The sequence below is a fragment of the Pongo pygmaeus genome, chromosome 12, assembly GCF_028885625.2.
Source record: "Pongo pygmaeus isolate AG05252 chromosome 12, NHGRI_mPonPyg2-v2.0_pri, whole genome shotgun sequence".
Classification (NCBI taxonomy): domain Eukaryota; kingdom Metazoa; phylum Chordata; class Mammalia; order Primates; family Hominidae; genus Pongo; species Pongo pygmaeus.
The window spans coordinates 107,944,331-107,969,836 of NC_072385.2; the positions used below are offsets into that span (position 1 = coordinate 107,944,331).

The 25,506-nt window shown below is 48.8% G+C and overlaps 2 protein-coding genes across 3 annotated transcripts in view; one reads left to right on the forward strand and one right to left on the reverse strand.

Moving 5' to 3' along the window:
* Nucleotides 1–1,360: 1,360 nt before the first annotated feature.
* On the reverse strand, nucleotides 1,361–1,655 carry LOC129030789 (cytochrome b-c1 complex subunit 6, mitochondrial-like). The gene has a single exon (XM_054476478.2). It carries the CDS (start codon nucleotides 1,653–1,655, stop codon nucleotides 1,368–1,370), a length of 288 nt encoding a protein of 95 aa, XP_054332453.1. The 3' UTR covers nucleotides 1,361–1,367.
* A 12,086-nt stretch (nucleotides 1,656–13,741) lies between these two features.
* The window catches only part of KIF3C (kinesin family member 3C), a 52,959-nt gene continuing 41,194 nt past the window's right edge, over nucleotides 13,742–25,506 (forward strand). The window contains exon 1 of one of the 2 annotated variants that reach the window (XM_054475781.2): nucleotides 13,742–16,108. In XM_054475781.2, coding sequence (XP_054331756.1) covers nucleotides 14,564–16,108 — 1,545 coding nt within the window. In that variant the 5' untranslated portion in view covers nucleotides 13,742–14,563. The remainder of the gene's footprint in view (nucleotides 16,109–25,506) is intronic. The other variant, XM_054475782.2, reaches the window with a different exon arrangement.

Genomic DNA, 25,506 nt, shown 5'->3' on the forward strand with positions numbered 1-25,506 from the left:
TTTTGGACTTCCCAGCCTCCAGAACTGTGAGCAATAAATGTTTGCTGTTTATAAGTTGCCCAGACTATGGTATTTTGTTACAGCAACCAGAACCAACTAAGCTAATACCAAACAGAAATGTGTTCAACTTACACGGGGGACATGGACAAGAATATTCGTGGCAGCATAATTTGTAATAACCCCGAAGTGGAAACAACCCAAATGTCCATTAGGAGCCGATCATGGGTAGTATATTCATAAAATAGGATATTATATAGTAATAATGAATGGACTATAGATAGATAAAACAAACACAGATAAATCTCTCAAATAAAAAGAAAAAAAAAGAGAAAGAAAATAAAAAAGTTAGGTACATGGCTAGGCGCTGTGGCTCACACCTGTAATCCCAGCACTTTGGGAGGCCAAGGTGGGTGGATCACTTGAGGCTAGGAGTTCGAGATCAGCCTGGCCAACATGGTAAAACCCCATCTCTACTAAAAATAAAAAATAAATAAATAAGGAAAAATAAAAAGAAAAAAGCCGGGTACAAAAGAATACACACTATATTAAATTTATATAAAGTTCAAAAGCAGGCAAACCAAAACCATAATCTTTAGGTGATAAAAGAACAGTGAAAAGGTAAGAATTACCAGAAAAGTTAGGATAGTGGTTACCTTTAACGAGTAAGGGGGAATTCCTGACAGCAGAAAATCCTGCAGGGGGCTTCTAGGATGGTGGCAATATCCTATTTTTGGCCTGGATAGTGGGCACATGGATATTGTCTTATAATAATTCTGAGCCAGGCATGGTGGCTCACACTTGTAATCCCAGCACTTTGGGAGGCCGAGGTGGGAGGATCACGAGGTCAGGAGTTCGATACCAGACTGACCAACATGGTGAAACCCCGTTTCCACTAAAAATACAAAATTGGCTGAGCCTGGTGGCGCACACCTGTAATCCCAGCCACTTGGGAGGCTGAGGCAGGAGAATCGCTTGAACTAGGGAGGCGGAGGTTGCAATGAGCTGAGATTGGGCCATTGCATTCCAGCCTGGGCAACAAAAGTGAAACTCCATCTCAAATAATAATAATTTTTTAAGCCATGTGTTTATGGACCAGGCACCTTTCTGAATGTGTTTTATTCGATTAAACTATGTGTAATTGTCAATATGCAGTCATTTTTTTTTTTTTTTTTGCAGATCGCAGATCACAGAACTTTATTAAGATGAAATCACTGCGAATTACATAGAAGCTACCAGACTAAGCCAAAATCCATGAGGTTCATGTGAACTTACAGTTACAGAAATAAGAAACAAATGGCGTATCCAAAACCATAAGGAAATATCCTGATACCCAGGTGATGAAGGCTGGGGTGAATAAGTCCACACATTTATTTCAAGTTGTTAAAGAGTTTGTGGGGCACGCAATGGTCCCTTGCATGCAAAAAGTCAAAAAGCTCCTCCGTGCAATCCTCTTCTGCATGTGATTGAGAGGATACATGCTCATCACAGAGCTCCAGCCGCTCCCGGGCCTTTACACATTTCTCCAACTGCTGGCATTGCTCTCTCGCTGTTGTTAAGGGATCCTGATGTAGAAACGCCAATTCCCCCTCTTCTTCTTCTTCCTCCTTAGGATCTCCAGACTCGGTCAGCATCTTTCGCTCGTCCTCCAGTCCCATGTCTGGCTGTGGTTCTGGATTCAACATGAGCAGCAACTGTGGCACCTAATCCACTTCAGGATCTAGAAGGACTTGTAAGAGTCACTTAGCGGATATTCGGCGATCTGGCCTGAAGTCAATATGCCGTCCTTATTAACCTACAAAATGAGAATTCATGTGATTCAACCCAGTATTTCACACACACAAAAAATAAGTTACTAAGGCTGGGTGCGGTGGCTCAAGCCTGCAATCTCAGCACTTAGGGAGGCCAAGACGGGTGGATAACCTGAGGTCGGGAGTTCGAGACCAGCCTGACCAACATGGAGAAAGCCCATCTCTACTAAAAATACAAAATTAGCCGGGCGTGGTGGCGCATGCCCGTAATCCCAGCTAATAGGGAGGCTGAGGCAGGAGAATCTTTTGAACCCGGAAGGCAGAGGTTGTGGTGAGCCGAGATCGCGCCATTGCACTCCAGCCTGGACAACAACAGCGAAACTCTGTCTCAAAAAAAAAAAAAAAAATTACATTAAGTTAAGCAGCCATTCAAAATGATGGTTGTGGCTGGGCACGATGGTTCACACCTGTAATCCCAACACTTTTAGAGGCCAAAGATGGCGAATTGCTTGAGTCCAAGAGTTTGAGACCAGCTTGAACAACATAGTGAAACCCCATCTCTACAAAAAATAAAAAATAAAAAAATTAGCAGGGTGCCATGGTGCTGTAGTCCCAGCTACTTGGGAGGCTGAGGTGGGAGGATCACCTGAGCCCAGGAGGTCGAGGCTGCAGTGAAACGTGGTTGCACCACTGCACTCTAGTCTGGGTGACAGAGTGTGACCCTGTCTCAAAAAAAAAAAGGAAAAGAAAAAAAGATGCTTGTGAAAACTATTAATAGCTTAATTCACCATTTATTCATTAAGCAAATATCTCCTGGGGGCTTATCATGAACCAGGCGTATATCTTTTTTTTTTTTTTTTTTTTCCCCGAGACGGAGTTTCACTCTGTCGCCCAGGCTGGAGTGCAAAGGAGCCAACTCGACTCACGGCAACCTCCGCTTCCCGGGTTCAAGTGATTCTCCTGCCTCAGCCTCCCGAGTAGCTGGTACTACAGGCGCCCACCACCACACCTGGCTAATTTTTGTATTTTTAGTAGAGATGGGGTTTCACCATGTTGGCCAGGATGGTCTCGATCTCTTGTCCTCATGATCTGCCTGCCTCAGCCTTCGAAAGTGCTGGGATTACAGGCATGAGCCACTGTGCCGGGCCTGAACCAGGCATATTTCTAGGCACTGGGACAAATTATCTCATTGCACATTAATGGGAAGAAGAAAACACAAACAGATAAAGAAATATCTAGCATGTCATATTGTGGTAAGTGCTGTGAAGAAAAACAAAATGGAGTAAGGATATAGGGAATGACAAAGAAGTATTTTAGGAAGCACGGACAAAAAAGCTTCTCTGAGGAGATGACATTTGCAAATACAAGTGAATGACAGGAAGGAGGGAAGCCGAATGAGACGCTGGGAGAAAGAGCTGGCAGGCAGACGAAAGAGCAAGTGCGCAGGCCCTCAAGCTGGAAGGTGCTTGGCAGGACTGAGGAACAAGGAGGCCAGTGTTGTTGGATGAGAGTAGGGAAGGGGGGAATAGGAACACATGACACAGGAGAAGTGACCAGGAGCTTGATCAAGTACAATGTATGTACCCCAACAAGGACTTTGGATTTCATTCTTTTCTTTCTTTCTTTTTTTTTTTTTTTTTTTGAGACGGAGTCTCTCTCTGTCGCCCAGGCTGGAGTGCAGTGGCATGATCTCGGCTCACTGTAACCTCCATCTTCCGGGTTCAAGTGATTCTCCTGCCTCAGCCTCCCAAGTAGCTGGGATTGCAGGCGTGCACTACCATGCCCGGCTAATTTTTTGTATTTGTAATAGAGACGGGGTTTTGCCATGTTGGCCAAGCTGGTCTTGAACTCCTGACCTCAGGTGATTCGCCCACCTCAGCCTCCAAAGTGCTGGGATTACAGGCGTGAGCCAGTGAACCCAGCCTGGATTCCTTTCTGAGAGGGATGAGACGTCATTGGAGGATGGAGAGGAGGCGGTAGGATGATTTGATGTGTAGTTCCGAAGGAAGACTCTGGCTGTTCTGTCGCAGAGAGAGAGTAGGAGGATAAGGGTGGAACCAGGGGTTCCTGTTAAAATACTACTGCAGCGTCCTGGTGAGAGATGTAAGGGACGTGGACTAAGAGGGTAGTCGTGGTGGTAGTGTGGAGAGTTTTGGAATCAGGATCAACAGATTTTCTAAGTAGAACCGGGATGGGATTTATTGATGAATTGCATTTAAGGTAACAGGAAGAGGAGTCAACAACATGTACGATGCCTTAAAACAAAATTGAGACAATTCTATATGTAGTTTGGCCAAAACTCTTTTAAAAATGTTCTTAAATTACTTTTGGAACAAGAAACTTACTTATAGCAAATTAGAAGAAATCAGGTTGGGGAGACAGAATATATTCATAGATGGATGGATAGCACCATTAAAAAAAGCAGATGGTAATTGCACATCGTACAAATTACCACAGAAGGGAAGGAAAGGAAGAGGCCCCTAGGTCTGGAGGAGGCAGGTCTTTACTGAGGAGGCAGGGTGTGTCGAAAGAGGAAGGTACAGTTAGACCAGGTAGGGGTGGATTGAGGGCTGAGCCTCACGGCTTAGGACAGGGTGGCAGGAAAAACACTGGCTTTCGAATGGGAGGAATTAGGCTCAAGTTCCAGTGCAGCCACTTACCAGGTAAGTGAATGTGAAGATTAGATAAAACATCTGTGACCCACCCATTAGGTTCTCAGTAAAGGAGAACAACTAAGAACTGTTCTTTTTATAATATCCAGAGTCTTAATTTTCAGATTTTTCTATGATTTCTTTATTTAGGTTGACAAATCCTGTTCACCAGAAATTACAGCAGAGATTGTAGACAGGAAGCTGCAGGGGAAAGAGGCGCAATGAGAAATCAAGCTTGGACACATTTGGTAGACTCCTATAGTTAGGTAATAACTCATATAGTTAGGTAATTGCATAATGATTGATAGCCCAGAAATTGGAGCTCATCCAGTAATTCTGTCACATAGTCATGTCTCCCTCTGGTGGCAAAACTTGGTTTGTTTGTTTTTGGTTTTGTTTTTGAGATGTCGCCCAGGCTGGAGTGCAGTGGCGCGATCTCGGCTAACTGCAACCTCCACCTCCCAGGTTCAAGTGATTCTCCTGCCTCAGCCTCCTGAGTAGCTGGGATTACAGGCTCGCGCCACTACACCCGGCTAATTTTTGTATTTTTGGTAGAGACGGGGTTTCGCCATGTTGGCTGGGGTGGTCTTGAACTCCTGACCTCAGGTGATTTACCGCCCACCTCAGCCTCCCTAAGTAGTGGGATTACAGGCGTGAGCCACCGCGCCTGGCCTGTGTTTTGTTTTGTTTTTTCAGAGACAGGGTCTCCCTCTGTTGCCCAGGCTGGTCTCAAACTCCCAGGCTCAAGGGATCCTTTTGCCTCAGCCTCCCGAAGTACTAGGATTACAGGTGTGAGTCATTAAACCCAGCAAGAACTTGGTTTTTGTAGGGTAAATCCAAACCTGAATTACTTGTATTTGAACATTTGTAGACCCCAGGATTACCAAAGAGTGAACTCTGTCTTCTTTGTATAATCTTACTGTGGCTGTCACTGGGACCACACTGGAAGAAGGTGGTGGAACGGGAATCCCTTGCGGAAAAATAGCTTTTTTTTTTTTTTTTTTTTTTTGAGATGGAGTCTCACTCTATCGCCCAGGCTGGAGTGCAGGGGCGCAATCTTGGCTCACTGCAACCTCTGCCTCCCAGGTTCAAGCGATTCTCCTGCCTCAGCCTCCCCAGTAGGTGGGACTACAGGCACCTACCACCACACCTGGCTAATTAAGGTATTTTTGGTAGAGACAGGGTTTCACCATGTTGGCCAGGCTGGTCTTGAACTCCTGACTTCAAGCAATCTGCCTGCCTTGGCCTCCCAAAATGCAGGGAAATACAGGCGTGAGACACTGCGCCCTGCCAAGAACTTTCATTATCAAAGGAAATGCAGCAAAGGAGCTTCTTCCTCCCACCAAGCCAGTGACGGGTCTGTATTCAATGAAGTTGTCATTCAAACCAGGACTGGGAAGCAACTGATCTGTACCTTACCATCACAGGAAGCTCACCCCGTGGCACAGGGGAAACACTAGGAGGGCTGCAGGTTTGGAGTCTGTAGACTGTGCCACTTGGCTGCGTTTCCTTTCTTAGTCACTTAATCAGTCTGAAGCTTAGGGTCCTCCTTATAATGTGAGGATATTAATATTTTCTCCTTTCCTGGGATTTATGTGAAGTTCAAGTGAGTAACAAATGTGATAATACTTTATTAACTGTTAATCACACTACAAATCTAAGGGTTTATTACTGTGATTTCTTTGTCTCACCTTTCCATTTTCTTGCCTTGAAGGTTTTTTTTTTCTTTTCTTTGAGACAGAGTTTCGCTGTTACTGCCCAGGCTGGAGTGCAACGGCACGATCTCGGCTCACTGCAACATCCGCCTCCCGAGTTGAAGCGATTCTGCTGCCTCGGCCTCCCGAGTAGCTGGGATTACAGGCACCCGGCTAATTTTTGTATTTTTTAGTAGAGACAGGGTTTCTCCATGTTGGCCAGGCTGGTCTCGAACTCCTGACCTTGTTATCTGCCCACCTCGGTCTCCCAAAATGTTGGGATTACAGGCGTGAGCCACCATGCCCGGCCTTTTTAATATTTATTTATTTATTTATTTATTTATTTATTCTTGCCTTGAAGGTCTTAAATATTCATTCATGGCTGGGTGCAGTGGCTGATGCCTGTAATCCCAGCACTTTGGGAGGCCGAGGCAGGTGGATCACCTAAGGTCGGGAGTTCGAGACCAGCCTGACCAACATGGAGAAACCCTGTCTCTACTAAAAATACACACAAAAAATTAGCTGGATGTGGTGGCGCATCCCTGTAATCCCAGCTACTTGGGAGGCTGAGGCAGGAGAATCACTTGAACCTGGGAAGCGGAGGTTATGGTGAGCCGAGATCGTGCCATTGCACTCCAGCCTGGGCAACAAGAGCAAAACTCTGTCTCAAAAAAAAAAAAAAATTCATTCATTTGCTTAATGGCCAATATTAACCATATTAACTATATAACAATATTATATAATAACTATATTAACTATATATATTATTATTATTATTTTGAAATAGGGTCTCACTCTGTTGCCCAGGCTGGAGTGCAGTGATGCAATCTTGGCTCACTGCAACCTCTGCCTCCTGGGCTCAAGCCGTCCTCCCACCTCAGCTTCCTGAGTAGCTGGGACTACAGACACATGCCACCACACCTGACTAATTTTTGTGTTTTTCGTTGAGGTGAGGTTTTGGCATGTTGGCCAGGGTGGTCTCGAACTCCCGAGCTCAAGCAATCCATTGGCCTGGCCTCCCAAAGTGCTGAGGTTACAGGCATGAGCCACCGCCCTCGGACAAATACTAACTACCTTAATTGCAGCCAGAACTGTGTTAGGTATGGGAAAAGGAGACACAAAGACAAAAGCCATGGCTCTTGTCTTCAACACTTTATGGTGAGAGAGACAGACTCAGTTAGCCGCAGTACAAGTCAAACTGTGATGAGTACTAGGGGTCTAGCTAAACAGACAGCTATAGCATCATGAAGAGAGGAAATATTTTTTTTTTCTTTTTTACAAATTAATTAATTTTTTTAAAAGATGGGGGTTTCAGTATGTTGCCCAGGCTGGTCTTGAACTTCAGTACTTAAGTGATCCACTGGTCTCAACCTCCCAAAGTGCTGGGATTACAGGCATGAGCCATCGCACCTGGCCAAAAGGCAAAATAATTCTGGTAGAGTCGGGGAGTCAAATAAGTCTTACCAGAAGAGGTGATGCTCATATGGGACTTTATTTATTTGAAAAAATATTTATTGAGCACATACTATGTGCCGGAAGCTGCACTAGTCATTGTGATCACAAAAATGAATAAAGCAGACATGTTATGACCTCACAGACCAGGGGAGGTGGACAAATTATGATTTAATTATACTTGTACTAATTTCTATGAAGGAAAGTACAGGGAAGGATGAGAACCTATTACAGAGGGACATACCTAGGTTGGTAAATCAAGAAAAGTATCCTTACGGAGGGACATTCAAGCTGAAATCCAAAGGTTGAAGAGGAGGTATCTAGGCAAAGATGGTGAGGATAAATATTCTAGAAGGAGAGACACAATGTGTAAAGGCCCTGTGACAGGAAGCTGGAAGGGAGCTGAAGAAGGTCATTGTAACTAGAGCACGAGGGGCAAGATGGAGACTGGCATGTGATGTGACAGGAGATGTGCACAGGTACCATGTTGTGCAGGGCTTTGCCAACTGCGTTAATAATGTGGAGTTTACTTTAAGACCAGTAAGAACTGGCTGGGCATGGTGGCTCACGCCTGTAATCCCAGCACTTTGGGAAGCCAGAGTGGCCAGATCACCAGGTCAGGAGATCGAGACCATCCTGGCCAACATGGTGAAACCTCATCTCTACTAAAAATGCAAAAATTAGCTGAGCTTGGTGGTGCACACCTGTAGTCCTGGCTACTCGGGAGTCTGAGACAGGAGAATCACTTGAACCCGGGAGGCAGAGGTTACAGGGAGCCAAGATCGTGGCACTGTACTCCAGCCTGGTGACAGAGACAGACTCCATCTCAAAAAAAAAAAAAAAAAAAAAAAAAAAAAAAAATCAATGAGAAGCATTGGAAGCTTTTTTTTTTTTTTTCTTTTTTTTTGACGGAGTCTTGTTCTGTCACCCAGGCTGGAGTGCAGTGGCGCGCTCTTGGCCCACTACAACCTCTGCCTCCCGGGTTTAAGCGATTCTCCTGCCTCAGCCTCCCATGTAGCCAAGACTACCCAAGACTACAGGCGCGCGCCACCACACCTGGCTCATTTTTGTGTTTTTAGCAGAGAAGGGGTTTCACCATGTTGGCCAGGATAATCTCGATCTCCTGACCTCATGATCTGCCAGCCTCCGCCTTCCAAAGCGCTGGGATTACAGGCGTGAGCCACCGCACCCGGCCTGGAAGCTTTTTAAGCATGGGGTGACATGATCAGATAGGTGTTTTTACTTTTACTTTTACTTTTTTTTTGAGACAGAGTTTCGCTTTGTCTCCCAGGCTAGAGTGCAGTGGTATGATCTCAGCTCACTGCAACCTCTGCCTCCTGGGTTCAAGCAATTCTCCTGCCTCAGCCTCCCAAGATGCTGGGATCACAGGCCTGTGCCACCACACCTGGCTGATTTTTTGTATTTTTAGTAGAGATGGGGTTTCACCATGTTGGCCATGCTGGTCTTGAACTCCTGACCTCAGGTGATCCACCTGCCTTGGCCTCCCAAAGTGCTGGGATTACAGGCATGAACCATAGCGCCCGGCTGATTTTTACACTTATTTATTTATTTATTTTAGAGACAGGGCGTTGCTCTGTCGCGCAGGCTGGAGTGCAGTGGTGTGATCATGGTTCACTGCACCCCTGAATTCCTGGGCTCTAGGGGTCCTCCCACCTCTGCCTCCCAAGTAGCTAGGACTACAGGCATGCACCACCACATCTAGCTTTTAAAACAAATTTTTTTTTTAGAGATAGGGTCTTAATATGTTGCCCAGGTTGGTCTTGAACTCTTGGCCTCAAGCCATCTTCCTGCCTTGGCCTCCCACAGTGCTGGGATTACAGGCATGAGCCACTGTGCCTGGCCAGATGGATGTTTTTAAAAGATTACTTTTTTGTTTTGTTTTGTTTTTTTGAGACGGAATTTTGCTTTTGTCACCCAGTCTGGAGTGCAATGGCACAATCTCAGCTCATTGCAACCTCCACCTCCAGGGTTCAAGTGATTCTCCTGCCTCAGCCTCCTGAGTAGCTGGGATTACGGGCGTGCACTAATTTTTGTATTTTTAATACAGACGAGGTTAATTTTTGTATTTTTAGTGGAGACGGGGTTTCACCACATCAGCCAGGCTGGTCTTGAACTCCTGACCTCAGGTTATCCATCCACCTCAGCCTCCCAGAGTGCTGGGATTATAGGCGTGAGCCACCGCGCCCAGTCAAAAAGATTGCCTTCTAAAGAATGAATACATAGGGGTAAGAGCAGACTCTGAATCTCCCCATTCAGAGAGGCCGGATTGGAGGCTACTGTAGGAGGTCAGGCCAGAGAATACGATGGCTTGGTCATGATAGCCGCTATGGAAGTAGAAAATAAATGGATAAATCTGAGAAATACGCAGGAAGTTGGCAGAATTTCGTATTCAAATGGATTCAATGTATTCAAATGGATACACTGAGAGTGAAGGAAGTGCTATTTACAGAGCTAGGTAATATTTTTGGAGGGGAGAATAATGAGTTCAGTGTGAACAAGTAGAATTTCAGGTACCTGGAGAGCCATCAAAGTGGCTCTGTCCGTTACAGAGTCGGATATAGAGGTTTAGAACTCAGAAGAGAGGTCTGGACTGGAGATACAAATCTAGAAACTATATAGACAATAATGGAAACCATAAGCTCTAATGACACTAGAGGGTGGCACTGGAACGCACTGATGTCCTTGGTAAGAGAGGTCTCTATTGCGTAGTGAGAGGAGAAACCATATAAGTTTGTTTTTTTAATTGAGATGGGGCTGGTCTCCAATGCTCTTTCCACTTCCGCCTCCTGAAGTTCTGGGATTACAGTGTGAACCACCACACTGGGCCAGCCATGTGAGATTGAGCAGTGGAATGAATAGAAGCTGAGGCTATGTAGACAGAAACAGACAAAGTTAGGAAGACTGAGTACGGTGGCTCATGTCTGTAGTCCCAGCACTTTGGGAGACCAAGGTGTGAGAGTCACTTGAGTGCAGGGATTTGAGACCAGCCTCAGCAACATAGTGAGACCTGGCTAATTTTAAAAAATATTGTTTTTTGTTTGTTTGTTTTTGTTTTTGAGACAGAGTCTTGCACTGTCACCCAGGCTGGTGCGATCTCGGCTCACTGCAACTCCCACCTCCTGGGTTCAAGGGATTCTCCTGCGTCAGCCTCCCAAGTAGCTGGGATTATACAGGGGCCCGCCACCACGCCCGGCTAATTTTTTGTATTTTTAGTAGAGACAGGGTTTCATTATGTTGGTCAGGCTGGCCTTGAACTCCTGACCTTGTGATCTGCCTGCCTCAGCCTCCCAAAGTGCTGGGATTACAGGTGTGAGCCACCGCACCTGGCCTAAAAAAATATTGTTTTTAATTATCCAGGTGTGGTGGCATGCACCTGCAGTCCCAGCTATTCGGGAGGCTGAGGCAGGAGGATCGCTTGAGCTCAGGAGTTTGAGGCTGCAGTGAGCCATAATCATACCACTGCACTCCAGCCTGAGTGACAGAATGAGACCCCTTCTCAAATAAATTAATTGAAATAAAAACAAAGTTAGGACATTTTGGGCAGAGGAGCAGCATGAACAAAGACAAGGAGACACGAAAAAGTGGGGTGTGTTTGGGGGACTTAAGCTAATCAGAGTGGCTGGAGACTTGAGTGTGTAAGAGGAAGGAAAAATGAAGACAGTGGTGAAAATGGAGACGCTGAAGTGAACAGCCTTGAATGCAAAGGACAAGAGAAAAGAAAACTGCTATTTCTGGAGTGCCTCCTATGTCGTAGGAGTTTTTGCATACATTTTCTCAGTTAATCCTGATGTGTAATGTAAGCATTCTTTTTTTTTTTCAGAGACAGGTTCTCACTCTGTTACCTAGGCTAGAGTGCAGTGGTACAATCATTGCTCACTGCAGCCCTGAACTTACGGGCTTAAGTGATCCTCCTACCTCAGCCTCCTGAATAGCTGGGATTACAGCTTGAGCCACCACACCTGGCCAATGTAAGCATTCTTATCCTCATTTATTCCACTGAAAAAATAGCTGTTCAGAGAAGTTAAATACTTTCCCCAGGATCACGTATCTTTTTTTTTTTTTTTTTGAGACGGAGTCTTACTTTGTCGCCAGGCTGGAGTGCAGTGGCACCATCTCGCCTTACTGCAATCTCTGCCTCCTGGGTTCAAATTATTCTCCTGTCTCAGCCTCTCGAGTAGCTGGGACTACAGGTGTGCACCACCATGCCCAGCTAATTTTTGTGTTTTTAGTAGAGATGAGATTTCATGATGTTGGCCAAGATGGTCTCAATCTCTTGACCTCATGATCCACCCGCCTCGGCCTCCCAAAGTGCTGGGATTCTAGGCGTGAGCCACCACGCCTGGCCTAGGATCACACATCTCGTAAGCAATGCGATTCCAATCTCCCTCTCACACAAGAGGATCTGGGTAAGTCCCCTGCCAGGTGGTGACATCAAGTGGGGAGAACAGGGTGAGACTCCCTTTTATCCAGCACTGTAGTGTCAGATATATTAGTCCTAAGCAGAGAAAGGGTATTCAAAACCCAAAGGCGAATGCAACCAGAAAATAGTTGAAGAACTAAAGGCTCCATCCAGAAATCATGTTGTGAGAGCCAAGAGGGGTTAGTCTACACAGCCAAAACCCCACCCCGTCATTGGTCCAAAAGCCAAGTTAATCATAAGCAGTGGAGCTTAATCAAGGAGAGGGTGGAGGGAGGCCAGGGAACTTCAGAAGCGGGCAAGCTCTCAGCTAAGTCTCAAGCCTTTAGTCCAGCTCACACTAAAGTCCTGGGATGGGGAAGAGTTAAGGAGGTAAATTTTGTTGAGTTGGAAAACTAAACAATTGGGTCCTCTAGAGGATAACATGCTTGGAAATGTTTTGTGGAAAGACTCTTCTGGTGCCTCTGTGAAGAAGGGTCTCCAGGTTTCAGATAACAGCACCTCTCAATCTGGATCTCATATGGAGAGTAAGGACAGCTTGGGCTCAGTCCACAGACTCAACTGCCCTCTGCAGAGTGGACCATGGATAGGACTCTGGCTTGGTCCTTGGCCTTGTGGAATTACACTTGATTTGTATCCTACAGGAAAAAAAAAAGATTAAGACTCCCATAGAGGAACACCAAGCACAGACATGGTCTATCCAGGATACTCAAGGAAGCAGGAGCTGTCAGGCAATCCAAGCCAGGGCAGGACTTCTCATGGTACAGTACTTCATGATTCATTATTTCATTTGAGCCTCCCAACCACTCCATGAAGCAGTCGTTAATTATTTCTTTCCTGCCTCGAATTTTTAAAAAAATAAATGAGGAAACTAAGGCTGGAGCAAGGGGAGTGACTGCTCAAAGCTACTCCGTTGGATAGCCATCAGAACTGGAACTTCAATCCAGGTTTTGTCTTAGGTAAATTCTGTGCCTCTTTCACCATAGGAAAAAAAAAATTGCTAAGGGAAGGCTTCGTGGAGGAGGAGGTGCTTGAACTGCCCAAGTGGCAGGGCACTAAGTGCCGAAGGGTGACAAGGCCTCTGGGCAAAAGCACAAAGATGCTGCATAGCAAAGCCAGTTAAAGAAACAAAACATGGTTCCGGGAATGTGCACTCCTTGAGGACAGGAAGGACCCAGATCCTAGAATGGGGCCTGGGGCTCAGCAGGCGCTGGATAACTGAAGAAATCCTGTCTGGAACACAGATTTTTCTATAGAGGAGTAGTGGAGGTGAGGCTGCGAAGTCGGAAGATGGAGAGGCTTTCACACAAGGAAGGCGGTGGAGGAGGAGCGAGGGGGCTCCCGGGTGCATGTGCGGACATGAGGTGCGAGAGAATCAGTTGGAAGGTGGCTCCAGCAGAGAGAAGAGGAAGGCCAGAAGTAGACCGGGACACGGGGAGGAAAGGACAGAGTCAAGGAACATTTAAGAGTTCGGTTCCCGGAGGCCTGGCGACACCCTGACGGGGAGGGGTGACGCGCACCCATTTGCAGGCAGAAAGGCAGGAGCAGGGAGGTGTCCGAGGATGGTGGCTCGGAGGGACCAGGCATGGGTGGTGCAAGCTCAGCAGTCACTCAAGGGGTGGCATGACGATGAGGGAGGCGCATCCCGGACTGGGGGACCGGGAAAGGCATTAGCAACCTGCCAGAACCCGGTTAACAAAGGCAGGACTACAATTCCCGGCATGCTCGGGCTCGGTGGGGTGACGGCGGGCGGTGGCTGCGCTGCACCCGACTGGTGGGAGCAGGACCTGGGTCGGCACCGGAGCCTGTCATCCCGGAGCGGTCCGCGGGGGTGCAGAGACGGCGATGCGCCCCTGTCCCCCGCACCCGGGCCGCTCCGGGCTCGCGCCTCCCGCCCCGCGGCCCCGCCCCCTGCCCCACCCCAGCCGGGAGGCTTAGCTGGGGCCGCAGCGCGGCGGCAACATCACTCTCGCCGCCGCTGCTCCGCCCCATCCCCTTCTGTTTTTCTCTCTCATTCTCCAGTGGCGGCGGCGGGGAAGGCGGAGGCAGAGGCAGCAGCAGCCGCGCTGGCTGCAATGAATGATCCCCCAGCTTGGGGGGAGGACTCCAGGTGAGACTCTGCCCTCGGGAGGCCGGGGACCCCCGGCCGCCCACGACCGGCAGCCCACGCTATGGATCCCTAGAGGAAGGAGGAGAAGACAGCTCGCCGCCCACCCCCATCCCATTTTCCTCTTCCTTTATCTCATTGTTGCCGAAGCTGTTTACGGCAGCGCTCCCTCTGCTCCAGCATGGGGCGGGCTCCGGGCACGGCTGCTCGGCAGGCGCTGCTCCCGCGGCGAGTGGGGGATTCTGCCTAATTCACCTCCCAGCCGGTGCAGAGAGGACCGGAGAGCGGTGGAGGCCCGGACTGCAGCAGCGTTGGGGCCACCTCCCAGCGTCCCCACCCTAGGAGGCTGCATGCGGATTGAAGAGCGGCGCCTGTGGGCTGGGCTGGCCCCGCTGATCCCGACCTAGCGAGCAGGATAGCAGGACCTCCCAGGCTGCGGAGGGGCTCGGGGGCAGGAAGGTCAGAGCAGCAAGATGGCCAGTAAGACCAAGGCCAGCGAGGCCCTCAAGGTGGTGGCCCGGTGCCGCCCCCTCAGCAGGAAGGAGGAGGCTGCTGGTCACGAGCAGATCCTGACCATGGACGTGAAACTGGGCCAGGTGACCCTGCGGAACCCCCGCGCTGCCCCGGGGGAGCTGCCCAAGACCTTCACCTTTGACGCCGTGTATGATGCCAGCTCCAAGCAGGCCGACCTGTATGACGAAACCGTGAGGCCCCTGATAGACTCCGTGCTCCAGGGTTTCAATGGCACGGTGTTTGCCTATGGCCAGACGGGCACTGGCAAGACCTATACCATGCAGGGGACCTGGGTGGAGCCCGAGCTGCGCGGGGTCATCCCGAATGCCTTTGAGCACATCTTCACCCACATCTCCCGCTCCCAGAACCAACAGTACCTGGTCCGGGCCTCCTATTTGGAGATCTACCAGGAAGAGATTCGAGACCTGCTCTCCAAGGAGCCGGGCAAGAGGCTAGAGCTGAAAGAGAACCCCGAGACTGGCGTCTACATCAAGGACCTCTCCTCCTTCGTCACCAAGAATGTCAAGGAGATTGAGCATGTGATGAACCTGGGGAACCAGACCCGGGCTGTGGGCAGCACCCACATGAACGAGGTCAGCTCCCGCTCCCACGCCATCTTCATCATCACTGTGGAGTGCAGCGAACGTGGCTCTGATGGCCAGGACCACATCCGAGTGGGCAAGCTCAACCTAGTGGACCTGGCTGGCAGTGAGAGGCAGAACAAGGCAGGCCCCAACACAGCGGGAGGGGCATCCACACCATCCTCGGGTGGCAGTGGTGGCGGTGGAGGCAGTGGTGGCGGTGCTGGTGGAGAGAGGCCTAAGGAAGCCTCCAAAATCAACCTCTCATTGTCTGCCCTGGGCAACGTGATTGCTGCCCTGGCGGGCAACAGGAGCACCCACATTCCCTACCGGGACTCCAAGCTGACCCGGCTTCTCCAGGACTCCCTGGGGGGGAATGCCAAGACCATCATGGTAGCCACACTGGGGCCAGCTTCTCACAGCTATGATGAGAGCCTCTCCACCCTGCGCTTTGCCAACCGAGCCAAGAACATCAAGAACAAGCCCCGGGTGAACGAGGACCCCAAGGACACACTGCTGCGGGAATTCCAAGAGGAGATTGCCCGCCTGAAGGCCCAGCTGGAGAAGAGGGGGATGCTGGGGAAGCGGCCCCGGAGGAAGAGCAGCCGCGGGAAGAAGGCCGTGTCCGCCCCGCCTGGGTACCCTGAGAGCCCAGTGATTGAGGCCTGGGTGGCAGAAGAGGAGGATGACAACAACAACAACCACCGCCCGCCCCAGCCCATCCTGGAGTCAGCCTTGGAGAAGAACATGGAGAATTACCTGCAGGAACAGAAGGAGCGGCTGGAGGAGGAGAAGGCAGCCATCCAGGATGACCGCAGCCTGGTGAGTGAGGAGAAGCAGAAGCTGCTGGAGGAGAAGGAGAAGATGCTGGAGGACCTGCGGCGGGAACAGCAGGCCACAGAGCTGCTTGCGGCCAAGTACAAGGTAAGGGCCCCAGAGGAGCTGGGCACTCGGGGTCCCCGCAGGGGATCCCGGCAGGGGGGCTCTCCTTTGAGAGTCTGTGACCTGGCCTGAAGTGGAGGTTCTCCCTCAGCACCGCACACTGCTCTTCTGCCAAATGTGCCCCCAGAGCAGCCAGGTAAATTGCTGTGATACCGGACTGCCAGGCACATGCACAGGCACACACATACAAAGCAAAGTGGACAGGCGGTCTCTCAAGCCAGTGAGCTTGGGGTGGTCTGACCTGCTGTGGTCATTTCCTGCCGGCGGCCTCAGGATCGGTCAGGTCTGTGGGATGGCCAGCAGCCTCTTGTGAATGTGGGTTCTTGTTCCTTCACAGCCTCCTCCCCTGAGGCTTCCTCCCTCTGCAGCATCTTCAAACCTCACGTCGTTTTAATAATATCATTTGGTTAGTGCTTCAGTTTACAAAATGCCCCACGTATATGATCCATACATGATCTCATTTGATCCTTTGGCCATCCAGGGTCACAGTTCTGAAATCCCCATTTCAGAGGTGAGGAATTAAAGCTCGGAGAAGTGACATGACCAAAGTTCCATCCTATGAAGTGGCAGAGCTGAGCTGGAACCCATGGACCTCATGCTGTTTCAGTTCTTAGCTGGGCAAAGTTGGACCATGAACAGATTCTGCTCCCTGGGAAAATGGTCCCCTGGGCCTTACAGTGCAGGAGCCATTGCTTGCTATCATTAGGAAAGAGATTTGGGGGTTATGCAGGAGGTAGGGTGGAAAAAGCACCAAACTCTATACCAGAGACCAAGAGACTGGCCTAGCTATTCTACAGCTCATTGAGTGGCCTTGTGTAAGTTGCTTCTCTCTTTTCTCAGGCCTCAGTTTACCTTTCTGTAAAATAACGGGTTGGCCTGGGTGATCTCTGAGGCTCTACCTATCTGACAATTCTCTGGCCTATATTAATTAATCTGAGCAGCAAACCAACTGACCCCCACCCCGAGGCCTCATCACAGTTAATATCCAATTCCCCATAACCCTGAGAGATGTCAGGACCTCAGCATCCTTCCTGAGCTGTTTCCTCCCCCCCGGGACCTTCCAGGCCCTAATGGGGCTAACTACAGAGGCCCCTCCCTGTTCAGTCATAGACCTATTAAATTGCATTGCTGAGGATGCCACAACTCAATGTTCCAAGCATTTCCAGGCCCCTGGAGCCTTCAACACTAGGGGTTGAAGGAAGGACACAGGAAGCCATGAGCTTGCTGGGAAGAGCAAAACATTGCCATTTCTTATTCCTTCTCAGGAATGTGGGCTGGGGAGCAGGGGGCCCAGCCTACAGCCACTGGGAGAGTGACAGATGAGCTGTATGCCATTGTCTGTTTTGGGAATGTGCTGCTGCTGCAGGGGCTCTGGCCTTACATATTTAATATTTAATTCACTTCTTTGAGCCCAGCAAGAGTTATGCTGAGCTGTTTCCTCAAGGAAAGGACCAGGGGCCTGGAACGGTTAGGGACATCCTGAGAGAAGCAAGATATTAGAGGCAGGGCCGTTAGATTGAAGCCCTCCCTAGGAGGGAGGGAATCCAGTGTTTGCTTACCTGGTCAATCTGCCATTGATTTTGCTAAGAAGACCCCCCACCTCCCTGAAAGCTGGGAGGCAACAAAGCCTAAGAAGGGAGGAAAATGCAATAACACACTTTGGCTGCCTGAGGGATGGGGTGAAGGTTTCCATTGTTGGGAACTGACTGGTTTCCCTCAGTGAGATCCTTGGATCTAAGGCAGTGTGGGGCACAGATGATAGAACGGCCAAGAGATCAGGGCGGCCAACACCAGAATTCTTGCACCAGAGGCATAGCCCACAAAATATCACAGTCTTAGAGTTGGCAGGAGCTTTGGAAAACTGAGGCCTGGACTTGCCCAGGGCCACACAGGTGAATTGAGGAGAGCCTAGCCCCTTTATATATGGAAGAGCCCAGCCTCTTTCCACTGCTTGAGTCCTAATGTTACCTGTGCTACTTGATAATCAGAGTAATTCATTTTTATATAACACTTTGACATCTTAATCTCACTCGATCCTCCCAACAACCCCAAGGGGTGGGTACTATTATTTCCATTCAACAGTTATGAAAACTAAGGCTGGGGAGGTGGAGTGAGTGTCTTATCAGCTCGTGACCCTGGGTGATAGGCAGCAGAGCCAGGACTGGAACCCAGGTCTTCTGATGCCCCCAGCCCTGTGCTCTTTCCAAGGCATCTCAGATTCCTCCATGTTTGCTCACTGTGTGACTCAGGGCAACCACCTTTCCCTCTCCAGCCCTCAGGCTTCCATTCACCTAATGAGGAGGAGAATCCTGACCTTGCTCCCTGGGGAGTGAGTGAAACAGTCACTATGTACCAGGTGTTCAGATGGAAGCAAAAGGGGAGGAGTGCTTGGGAAATTCCACAACAGGAATGATTCCATATCCTGTGACTTCTCATCACACTCAGCCTAGGACAGTCAGCAGCCAGCAACCCAGAAGGGAACCTAGACAGAGGACCCAACTTCCCCATAGCCCCAAGGCACCGCCTGGTTCAGTGTCGGATGTTTCTAGGCTGGTGGAAACAATTTGAGGGCTCTTGAGGAATCTACAGGGTGAAGAGGGGAGGAGCATGTTAGAGATACCAATCCCAGCCCTGCCTATTTCCCAGGGTTGTGCCGAGGATTAAATGAGATCATTAGCACGAGGGCATTTAAAGTAAGTTGAAAGCACCAAATACATGGAGGGCATTAGCAGCCATGGGGTGGCTTCTGTCCACCAAGCTGGGGTCCAGTGATCTCCAGGACAGACATCTTTGTTGTTAGCTTGACTTCTTCTTTACCCTGCCATCCCAGCTGCCTTGCCATAACCCTGCAGCTGCTGGGAGTAGAGCCAGGCAGGAGAGGTCTAGGAGATTTCAGAAGGCAGGCTCCCCATCTGCAACTCACTCCTGTCCCCCCTTTCTGAGTTATGGCATCAACTCCGCTTCTTCCCCGACCAGCTCCCATTCCCTTCTTCCAGTTCATGCCACCCTCTGGGGGCAGCTAAGCGATAGTTGATGCGACCCAGTGCCCTCATTCACTGTCTCTGACTCATCTCATAGTGTGTCTCGCCAGCTCTCCCTGCCTGCCACCTCCCAGGCTCCCTGTTCTCTTTGTTCTCCCCTCACTGTGCACAAACACCATGCCTGTCTCCTTGGAATCTCGTTTCATCCCTCCTTTCATGTTTACTGTGGGCCTCAGGGGATGTTCGGGTGTGCAAATGTGTGAGAGTTTGTGATTGTGATCGGTGTCCTGTTTATCAGTAATCATCAGCAATTTATACTTATGTAGTGTCTGGGGGAGGGAGGGTGTGGGCGGGGAATGCTGGTGGAGGCTTGATAACATACTAGGCCTGTGAGGTAGGAGAAATAGGTAACATCACAGACCCACAATGCACAGCGAAAACCTCAAATATTTGGTACTGCGCAGTGAAAACCCAAATGTTTGTGCGCAGTGTACATACTGCAGTGAGGACAGGTGAACACATGTAGATTGGTTGGGAGAAGGCCTACTTTATTCAAATGTAATCAAGCAAGACAATTTTTAAACGACTGCTTTAATTTTGAAATTAACTTTTTTTTTTGAGATGGAGTTTCGTTCTTGTTGCTCAGGCTGGAGTGCAATGGCCCGATCTCAGCTCATTGCAACCCTGCCTCCTGGGTTCAAGGGATTCTCCTGCCTCATCCTCCCTAGTAGCTGGGATTACAGGTGCCCGCCACTATGCCCAGCTAATTTTTTGTATTTTTAATAGAGACGGGGTTTCATGAGGTTGGCCAGGCTGGTCTTGATCTCCTGATCTCGTGATTCGCCTGCCTCAGCCTTCCAAAGTGCTGGGATTACAGGCGTGAGCCACTGCGTCTGGCTTAAAGTTAATTTTTTCAAGGAGTTGGACTAGATGATTCCTAAAACTTTGATTTTAGCTACTTAAAGGAAAAAAAGAGTGTTTGTGTACAGATGATACAGAATGCAGGCACGAATTGAAGACAGAAACAACAGCATCGGATATGATCCCCAATAAGTAGGTCTGGAGGGAGAAGAGCTGGGGGTCTTGGCTGGAGCCCACTCTCTCTGTGGTGAATGTAGAAAAGAGAACCTGCAGAAGCAGCCCCGGAAGCCAGAGGGATGCAGTCATGAGGAGGAACGCGAACTGTGTTGAAATTGTATTGTCCCTTTTGTGGGTCCTGCTTTCTCCCACCCCTCAGCAGGGGGATTAACCATAAATGCAAGAGAGGATGTTTCAAGCCTGAGCGACAACAGTAACAGCAATAATAATGACATTTACTGAGCCCTTGCTTTGTGCCAAGTACTATACTATATACAGATTATCTCGTTTATTCCACATGATCACCCTCCAAGAAAGATGCTGTTATTGTTCTCGTTTTATAGATGAGAAAATGGAGCTCCATTGAGATGAAATAACTCGCCCAAGGCCACATGGTTGGTATAGTAAAACTATGTAAACCTAGCTAGATTTGACACAAAATCTGATGCTCTTTTAGGCTTAAAAAATTAGGAGTATCAGGTTGGGAACTGGTTCCTGAGGAGGTGCTGAAAAATTATAAGAGTAGGCTGGGCATGGTGGCTCACACCTGTAATCCTAGCAATTTGGGAAGCCAAGGTGGGTGGATTCCTTGAGCCCAGGAGTTCCAGGCCAGCCTGGGCAACATGGAGAAACCCTGTCTTGACAAAAAATAAAAAAAATTAGCCAGGCATGGTGGTGTGCACCTGTAGTCCCAGCTACTCAGGAGGCTGAGGTGGGAGGATCACTTGAGCCAAGGAGGTTGAGGCTTCAGTGAGCCTTGATTGCACCATTGCACTCCAGCCTGTGTGACAGAGAGGAACCCTGTCTCAAAAAGGAAAGAAAAGAAAACCGATAGGAGCTGTTGTAGATGTGTCACATTTGAGGTGACAGAGTCCAGTGGGCAGCTGGAGTTGGGCCAGTGGAGTTTAGAAGCAAGCCCAAGACTGGAAATGGAGATTGGGTCTCATTTTTTTTTTTTGAGATGGAGTTTCACTTTTGTTGCCCAGGCTGGAGTGGAATGGTGTGATCTTGGCTCACCACAACCTCTGCCTCCCAGGTTCAAGCGATTCTCCTTCCTCAGCCTCCCGAGTAGCTGGGATTACAGGCATGCACCACCATGCCCAGCTAATTTTATATTTTTAGTACAGATGGGGTTTCTCCATGTTGGTCAGGCTGGTCTCGAACTCCCGACCTCAGGTGATCCACCTGCCTCAGCCTCCCAAAGTGCTGGGATTATAGGCGTGAGCCACCGTGCCCAGCCCCACCCCTCTATTTTTGACACTCTCTCCCTCTGTGTAAATGACTCCCAGGTCAAGGTCTCCTCTCTGGTCCCTCTGCTGGCCTTATTATATGAAGTGCTATGTTTAGGGCATGGGCATCAGAGTCAGCCGGGTCTGGATTTAGTGACTTACCAGTTCTGAGACCTCTGAGTACCAGTTTCCTTAGCTATAAAATGGGATAGTAATAGTATCTTTGTTACAGTGCTATTGAAAAAATTAAACAAGGGCCGGGCGCAGTGGCTCATGCCTGTAATCCCAGCACTTTGGGAGACTGAGGCAGGAGGATCACTTGAGCCCAGGAATTCAAGACCAGTCTGGGCAACATAGCAAGACCTTGTCTCTAGGCAAAAAAGAAAAAGGCCAGGCGCAGTGGCTCATGCCTGTAATCCCAGCACTTTGGGAGGCCGAGGTGGGTGGATCACAAGGTCAGGAGATTGAGACCAGCCTGGACAACATGGTGAAATCCCGTCTCTACTAAAAATACAAAAATTAGGTGGGCTTGGTGGTGCGCGCCTCTAGTCCCAGCTGCTCAGGAGGCTGGCGCAGGAGAATCGCTTGAACCCAGGAGGCAGAGGTTGCAGTGAGCCGAGATCACACCACTGCATTCCAGCCTGGCGACAGAGTGAGACTCCATCTCAAAAAAGAAAAAAAAAAAAGAGAATTAAACAAGAGAATGAACATAAAGCACTTTGCACAGTTTCTGGCACACAAGTATTAAGTAAATAATTATTATTGCTGTGTCAAACCACCTAATAGATGTGTTCACTTGGCCACCTTCCTGATGTATTAAACACATCACATTTTAGCTTGGCATTCAAGGCCCTTCAGAGTCTGACTGCAATGCATCTCTTCTATCTTGCCTGCCCAAGCCAGTTACTCCAATAGGAAAACCCTGCACCAGCTGTTCTGCCCCTTCTTTTGAAACCAACATGGGCCTCCCTATCCTTCTGCTGATTGCACTGTTTTTGTGTCCTGGATTGTTCCTGGTAACCAGGGAGTAGGAATTACGGAAGCAGGTTAAGCTTAATTTAAAGATCTCTTTAACAGTTAAAATTGGGCTGTTTCAAGAAGAAATAGGTGGCCTTGACGGTGTTGATGATTTCACGGTTGTATACTTGTCCCCAAATTCATTGAGTTGTATACATTAAATACGTACAGCTTTTTTTTTTTTTCTTTTTTTTTTTGAGACAGGGTCTCTCTGTCACCCAGGCTGGAGTACAGTGGGACGATCTTAGCTCACTGCAACCTCCGCTTCGCGGGTTCAAGCAATTCTTCTTCTTCAGCCTCTCGAGTAGCTGGGATTACAGGTGCGTGCCACCACACCTGGCTAAGTTTTGTATTTTTAGTAGAGATGGGGTTTCACCATGTTGTCCGGGCTGGTCTTGAGCTCCTGACCTCAGGTGATGCACCTGCCTCGGCCTCCCAAAGTGCTGGGATTACAGGCGTGAGCCACCGTGCCTGACCTAAATATGTACAGCTTTTTACACATCAATCATGCCCCAATAAAGTCATGGGCTCCTATCCCTGGAAGTGTTCAAGGACAGACAGAATGTCAGTGGTGCACTAAAGGCTTGATGTATCAGAAAAGCCATTGAACCAGATGATCTTCAGAATCCCTTTCTCTTAAAGGCCCTTAATTGTTTAAAATGGTATTTTTAAAACAGCAAAATAGAAACTATTTAGCTTTCTGAAAATTAAGACCAGAAGATTTAAATTTTAATGTAGTATGAATTCAAACAGTAATATAATAGAGGATGTTTTTCAGCTCTCTGTCATAACCAGTTAGAGAAGAGTCAAAGATAATGAGAAGAAGAGAAGAGAGAAAGAGAGAGAAAATAGGAGAAAAGCAAGAGAGAAATAGAGGGGGACAATAAAGAGGGGAAAGAGAAACAGGCAGGGAGGTAGAGCGGGTAAAGCTGTGGACGACAGGGTTTTTGGGGAGAAGAAACCTCGATTGGGAGAGGAAGTGCTGTAGTGGAGAGAGTTAAATACTGTGTATCATTCCACTGTCCTGATCTTAATGTTAGGCTTCAAATAGGGCTATCTCCAGTCTCCAGAGACTTCCACAAAGCTGATCTGGTTCCATCCGCATGTCCCCAAGGACACCAACCCCATGCCAGACACTCTGAGATTTGTGGGGCTGCGTGATCAGCTGAGTCCTGTATGATCAGACCCTTGAAAGAAGCCTTGAGATAACAAGTGACCCATACTCCAGGCTGGGTTTGGATCCAGGTCACAGTCCGTGACCTCTTGGTGTTGGTGAGAGCAGTGTCTTGTGTTCCTTCTTATCCCTGGTGGGTGTGGTCAGTTAACAGAATCGTTGCGTCCTGGGGGCATTTTGTAACATAAAGATTTGACTAGTGGGAAGTATATGACACTAATGGATTTCCATATGAGATTCTGGGCTTCAAGTGACATTGAGGCTCAGCAGGCCTTTTGGTCCAGTGTTAGGTTTCTCGTGCTGTGTGTTGGCTGAAGGAGGGTATTATCATACTGCCCTGAGTCATTTCCAGCCTCCGCAGAGCACAAGATTCGATGAAGTGGCTTTGATAATATTCTCACTGTGCTCTGACGACTAGGAAGAAAGGCCTGGAATTCAGATAGAGAGGGGCACTTTCCTCTGCCAGACCACTGTGCCTGGCCAGTCTGGGGCACCTCTTCTGGAGCTGCTGAACCAGGCGGCATGTTTGAATGAATAAGGAAGTGCTTCCCCAGGTGCAGTGGCTCATGCCTGAAATCCCAGTATGTTGGGAGGGTGAGGTAGGAGGATCACTTGAGGCCAGGAGTTTGAGACCAGACTGGACAACAAAGCCACACCCCATCTCTACAAAAAAGTAAAAAAAAAGCTAGGCATGGTAGTGCACGCCTGTAGTCCTAGCTACTCAGGAGGCTGACATGGAAGGATGGCTTGAGCCTAGGAGTTCGAGGTTTCAGTGAGCCTTGATCTTGCCACTGCACTCCAGCCTGGACAACAGAGCGAGACCCCAACTCACAAAAAAAGAAAATGAAACAAAGTGGTCTCTTTCCACAGATCCAGCTCTGCAGCTGTAGAGGCTGTACAAGGCACACCCTCATGCTCAGACCTTATAGGACACCCACACTTGCGGTTTGGTATATCTAGAATTTTTAATATCCTGAGAAGTTCCTGGGCATTAACTCCACCTCATACTAAAAAATTACTTTCTAGTTGTCTCACTTGCCTCCTAGATATCCTCAACAGAAGAGTCCCAGGCCCTGAGCTGAGCTATTTCTTTTTTTTTTTTTTTTTTTTTTTGAGATGTAGTCTCTGTCACCAGGCTGGAGTACAGTGGCGTGATCTCAGCTAACTGTAAGCTCTGCCTCCCGGGTTCAAGCGATTCCCCTGCCTCAGCCTCCTGAGTAGCTGGGACTACAGGTGCGTGCCACCACGTCCTGCTAATTTTTTTTTTTTTGAGACACAGTCTTGCCCAAGCTGGAGTGCAGTGGCACGATCTCAGCTCACTGCAAGCTCCGCTTCCCAGGTTCACGCCATTCTCCTGCCTCAGACTCCCGAGTAGCTGGGACTACAGGCACCCGCCACCATGCCAGGCCAATTTTTTGTATTTTTAGTAAAGACGGGGTTTCACCGTGTTAGCCAGGATGGTCTCCATCTCCTGACCTTGTGATCCGCCCGCCTCAGCCTCCCAAAGTGCTGGGATTACAGGCATGAGCCACTGTGCCTGGCCCTTTTTTTTTTTCATTTTAGTAGAGACGGGGTTTCACCATGTTGGCCAGGATGGTCTCGATCTCATGACCTCGTGATCCACCCGCCTCGGCCTCCCAAAGAGCTGGGATTACAGGCATGAGCCACCATGCCCTGCCGGGCTGAGCTATTTCTATAGCACTAGCTAATGTACATGCAGGCTTTCTCCTTTCTTCAGGTGGGCCAGCAGAAAAATAACAACAGTGATGGTAATAATGATAGCTACCATTTCTTCCATGCATGCTTAATGCCAACCGCTCTGATGTGTTCTTTTTTTTTTTTTTTTTTTTTTTTTTTTTGAGACAGAGTTTCACTCTTGTTTCCCAGGCTGGAGTGTGATGG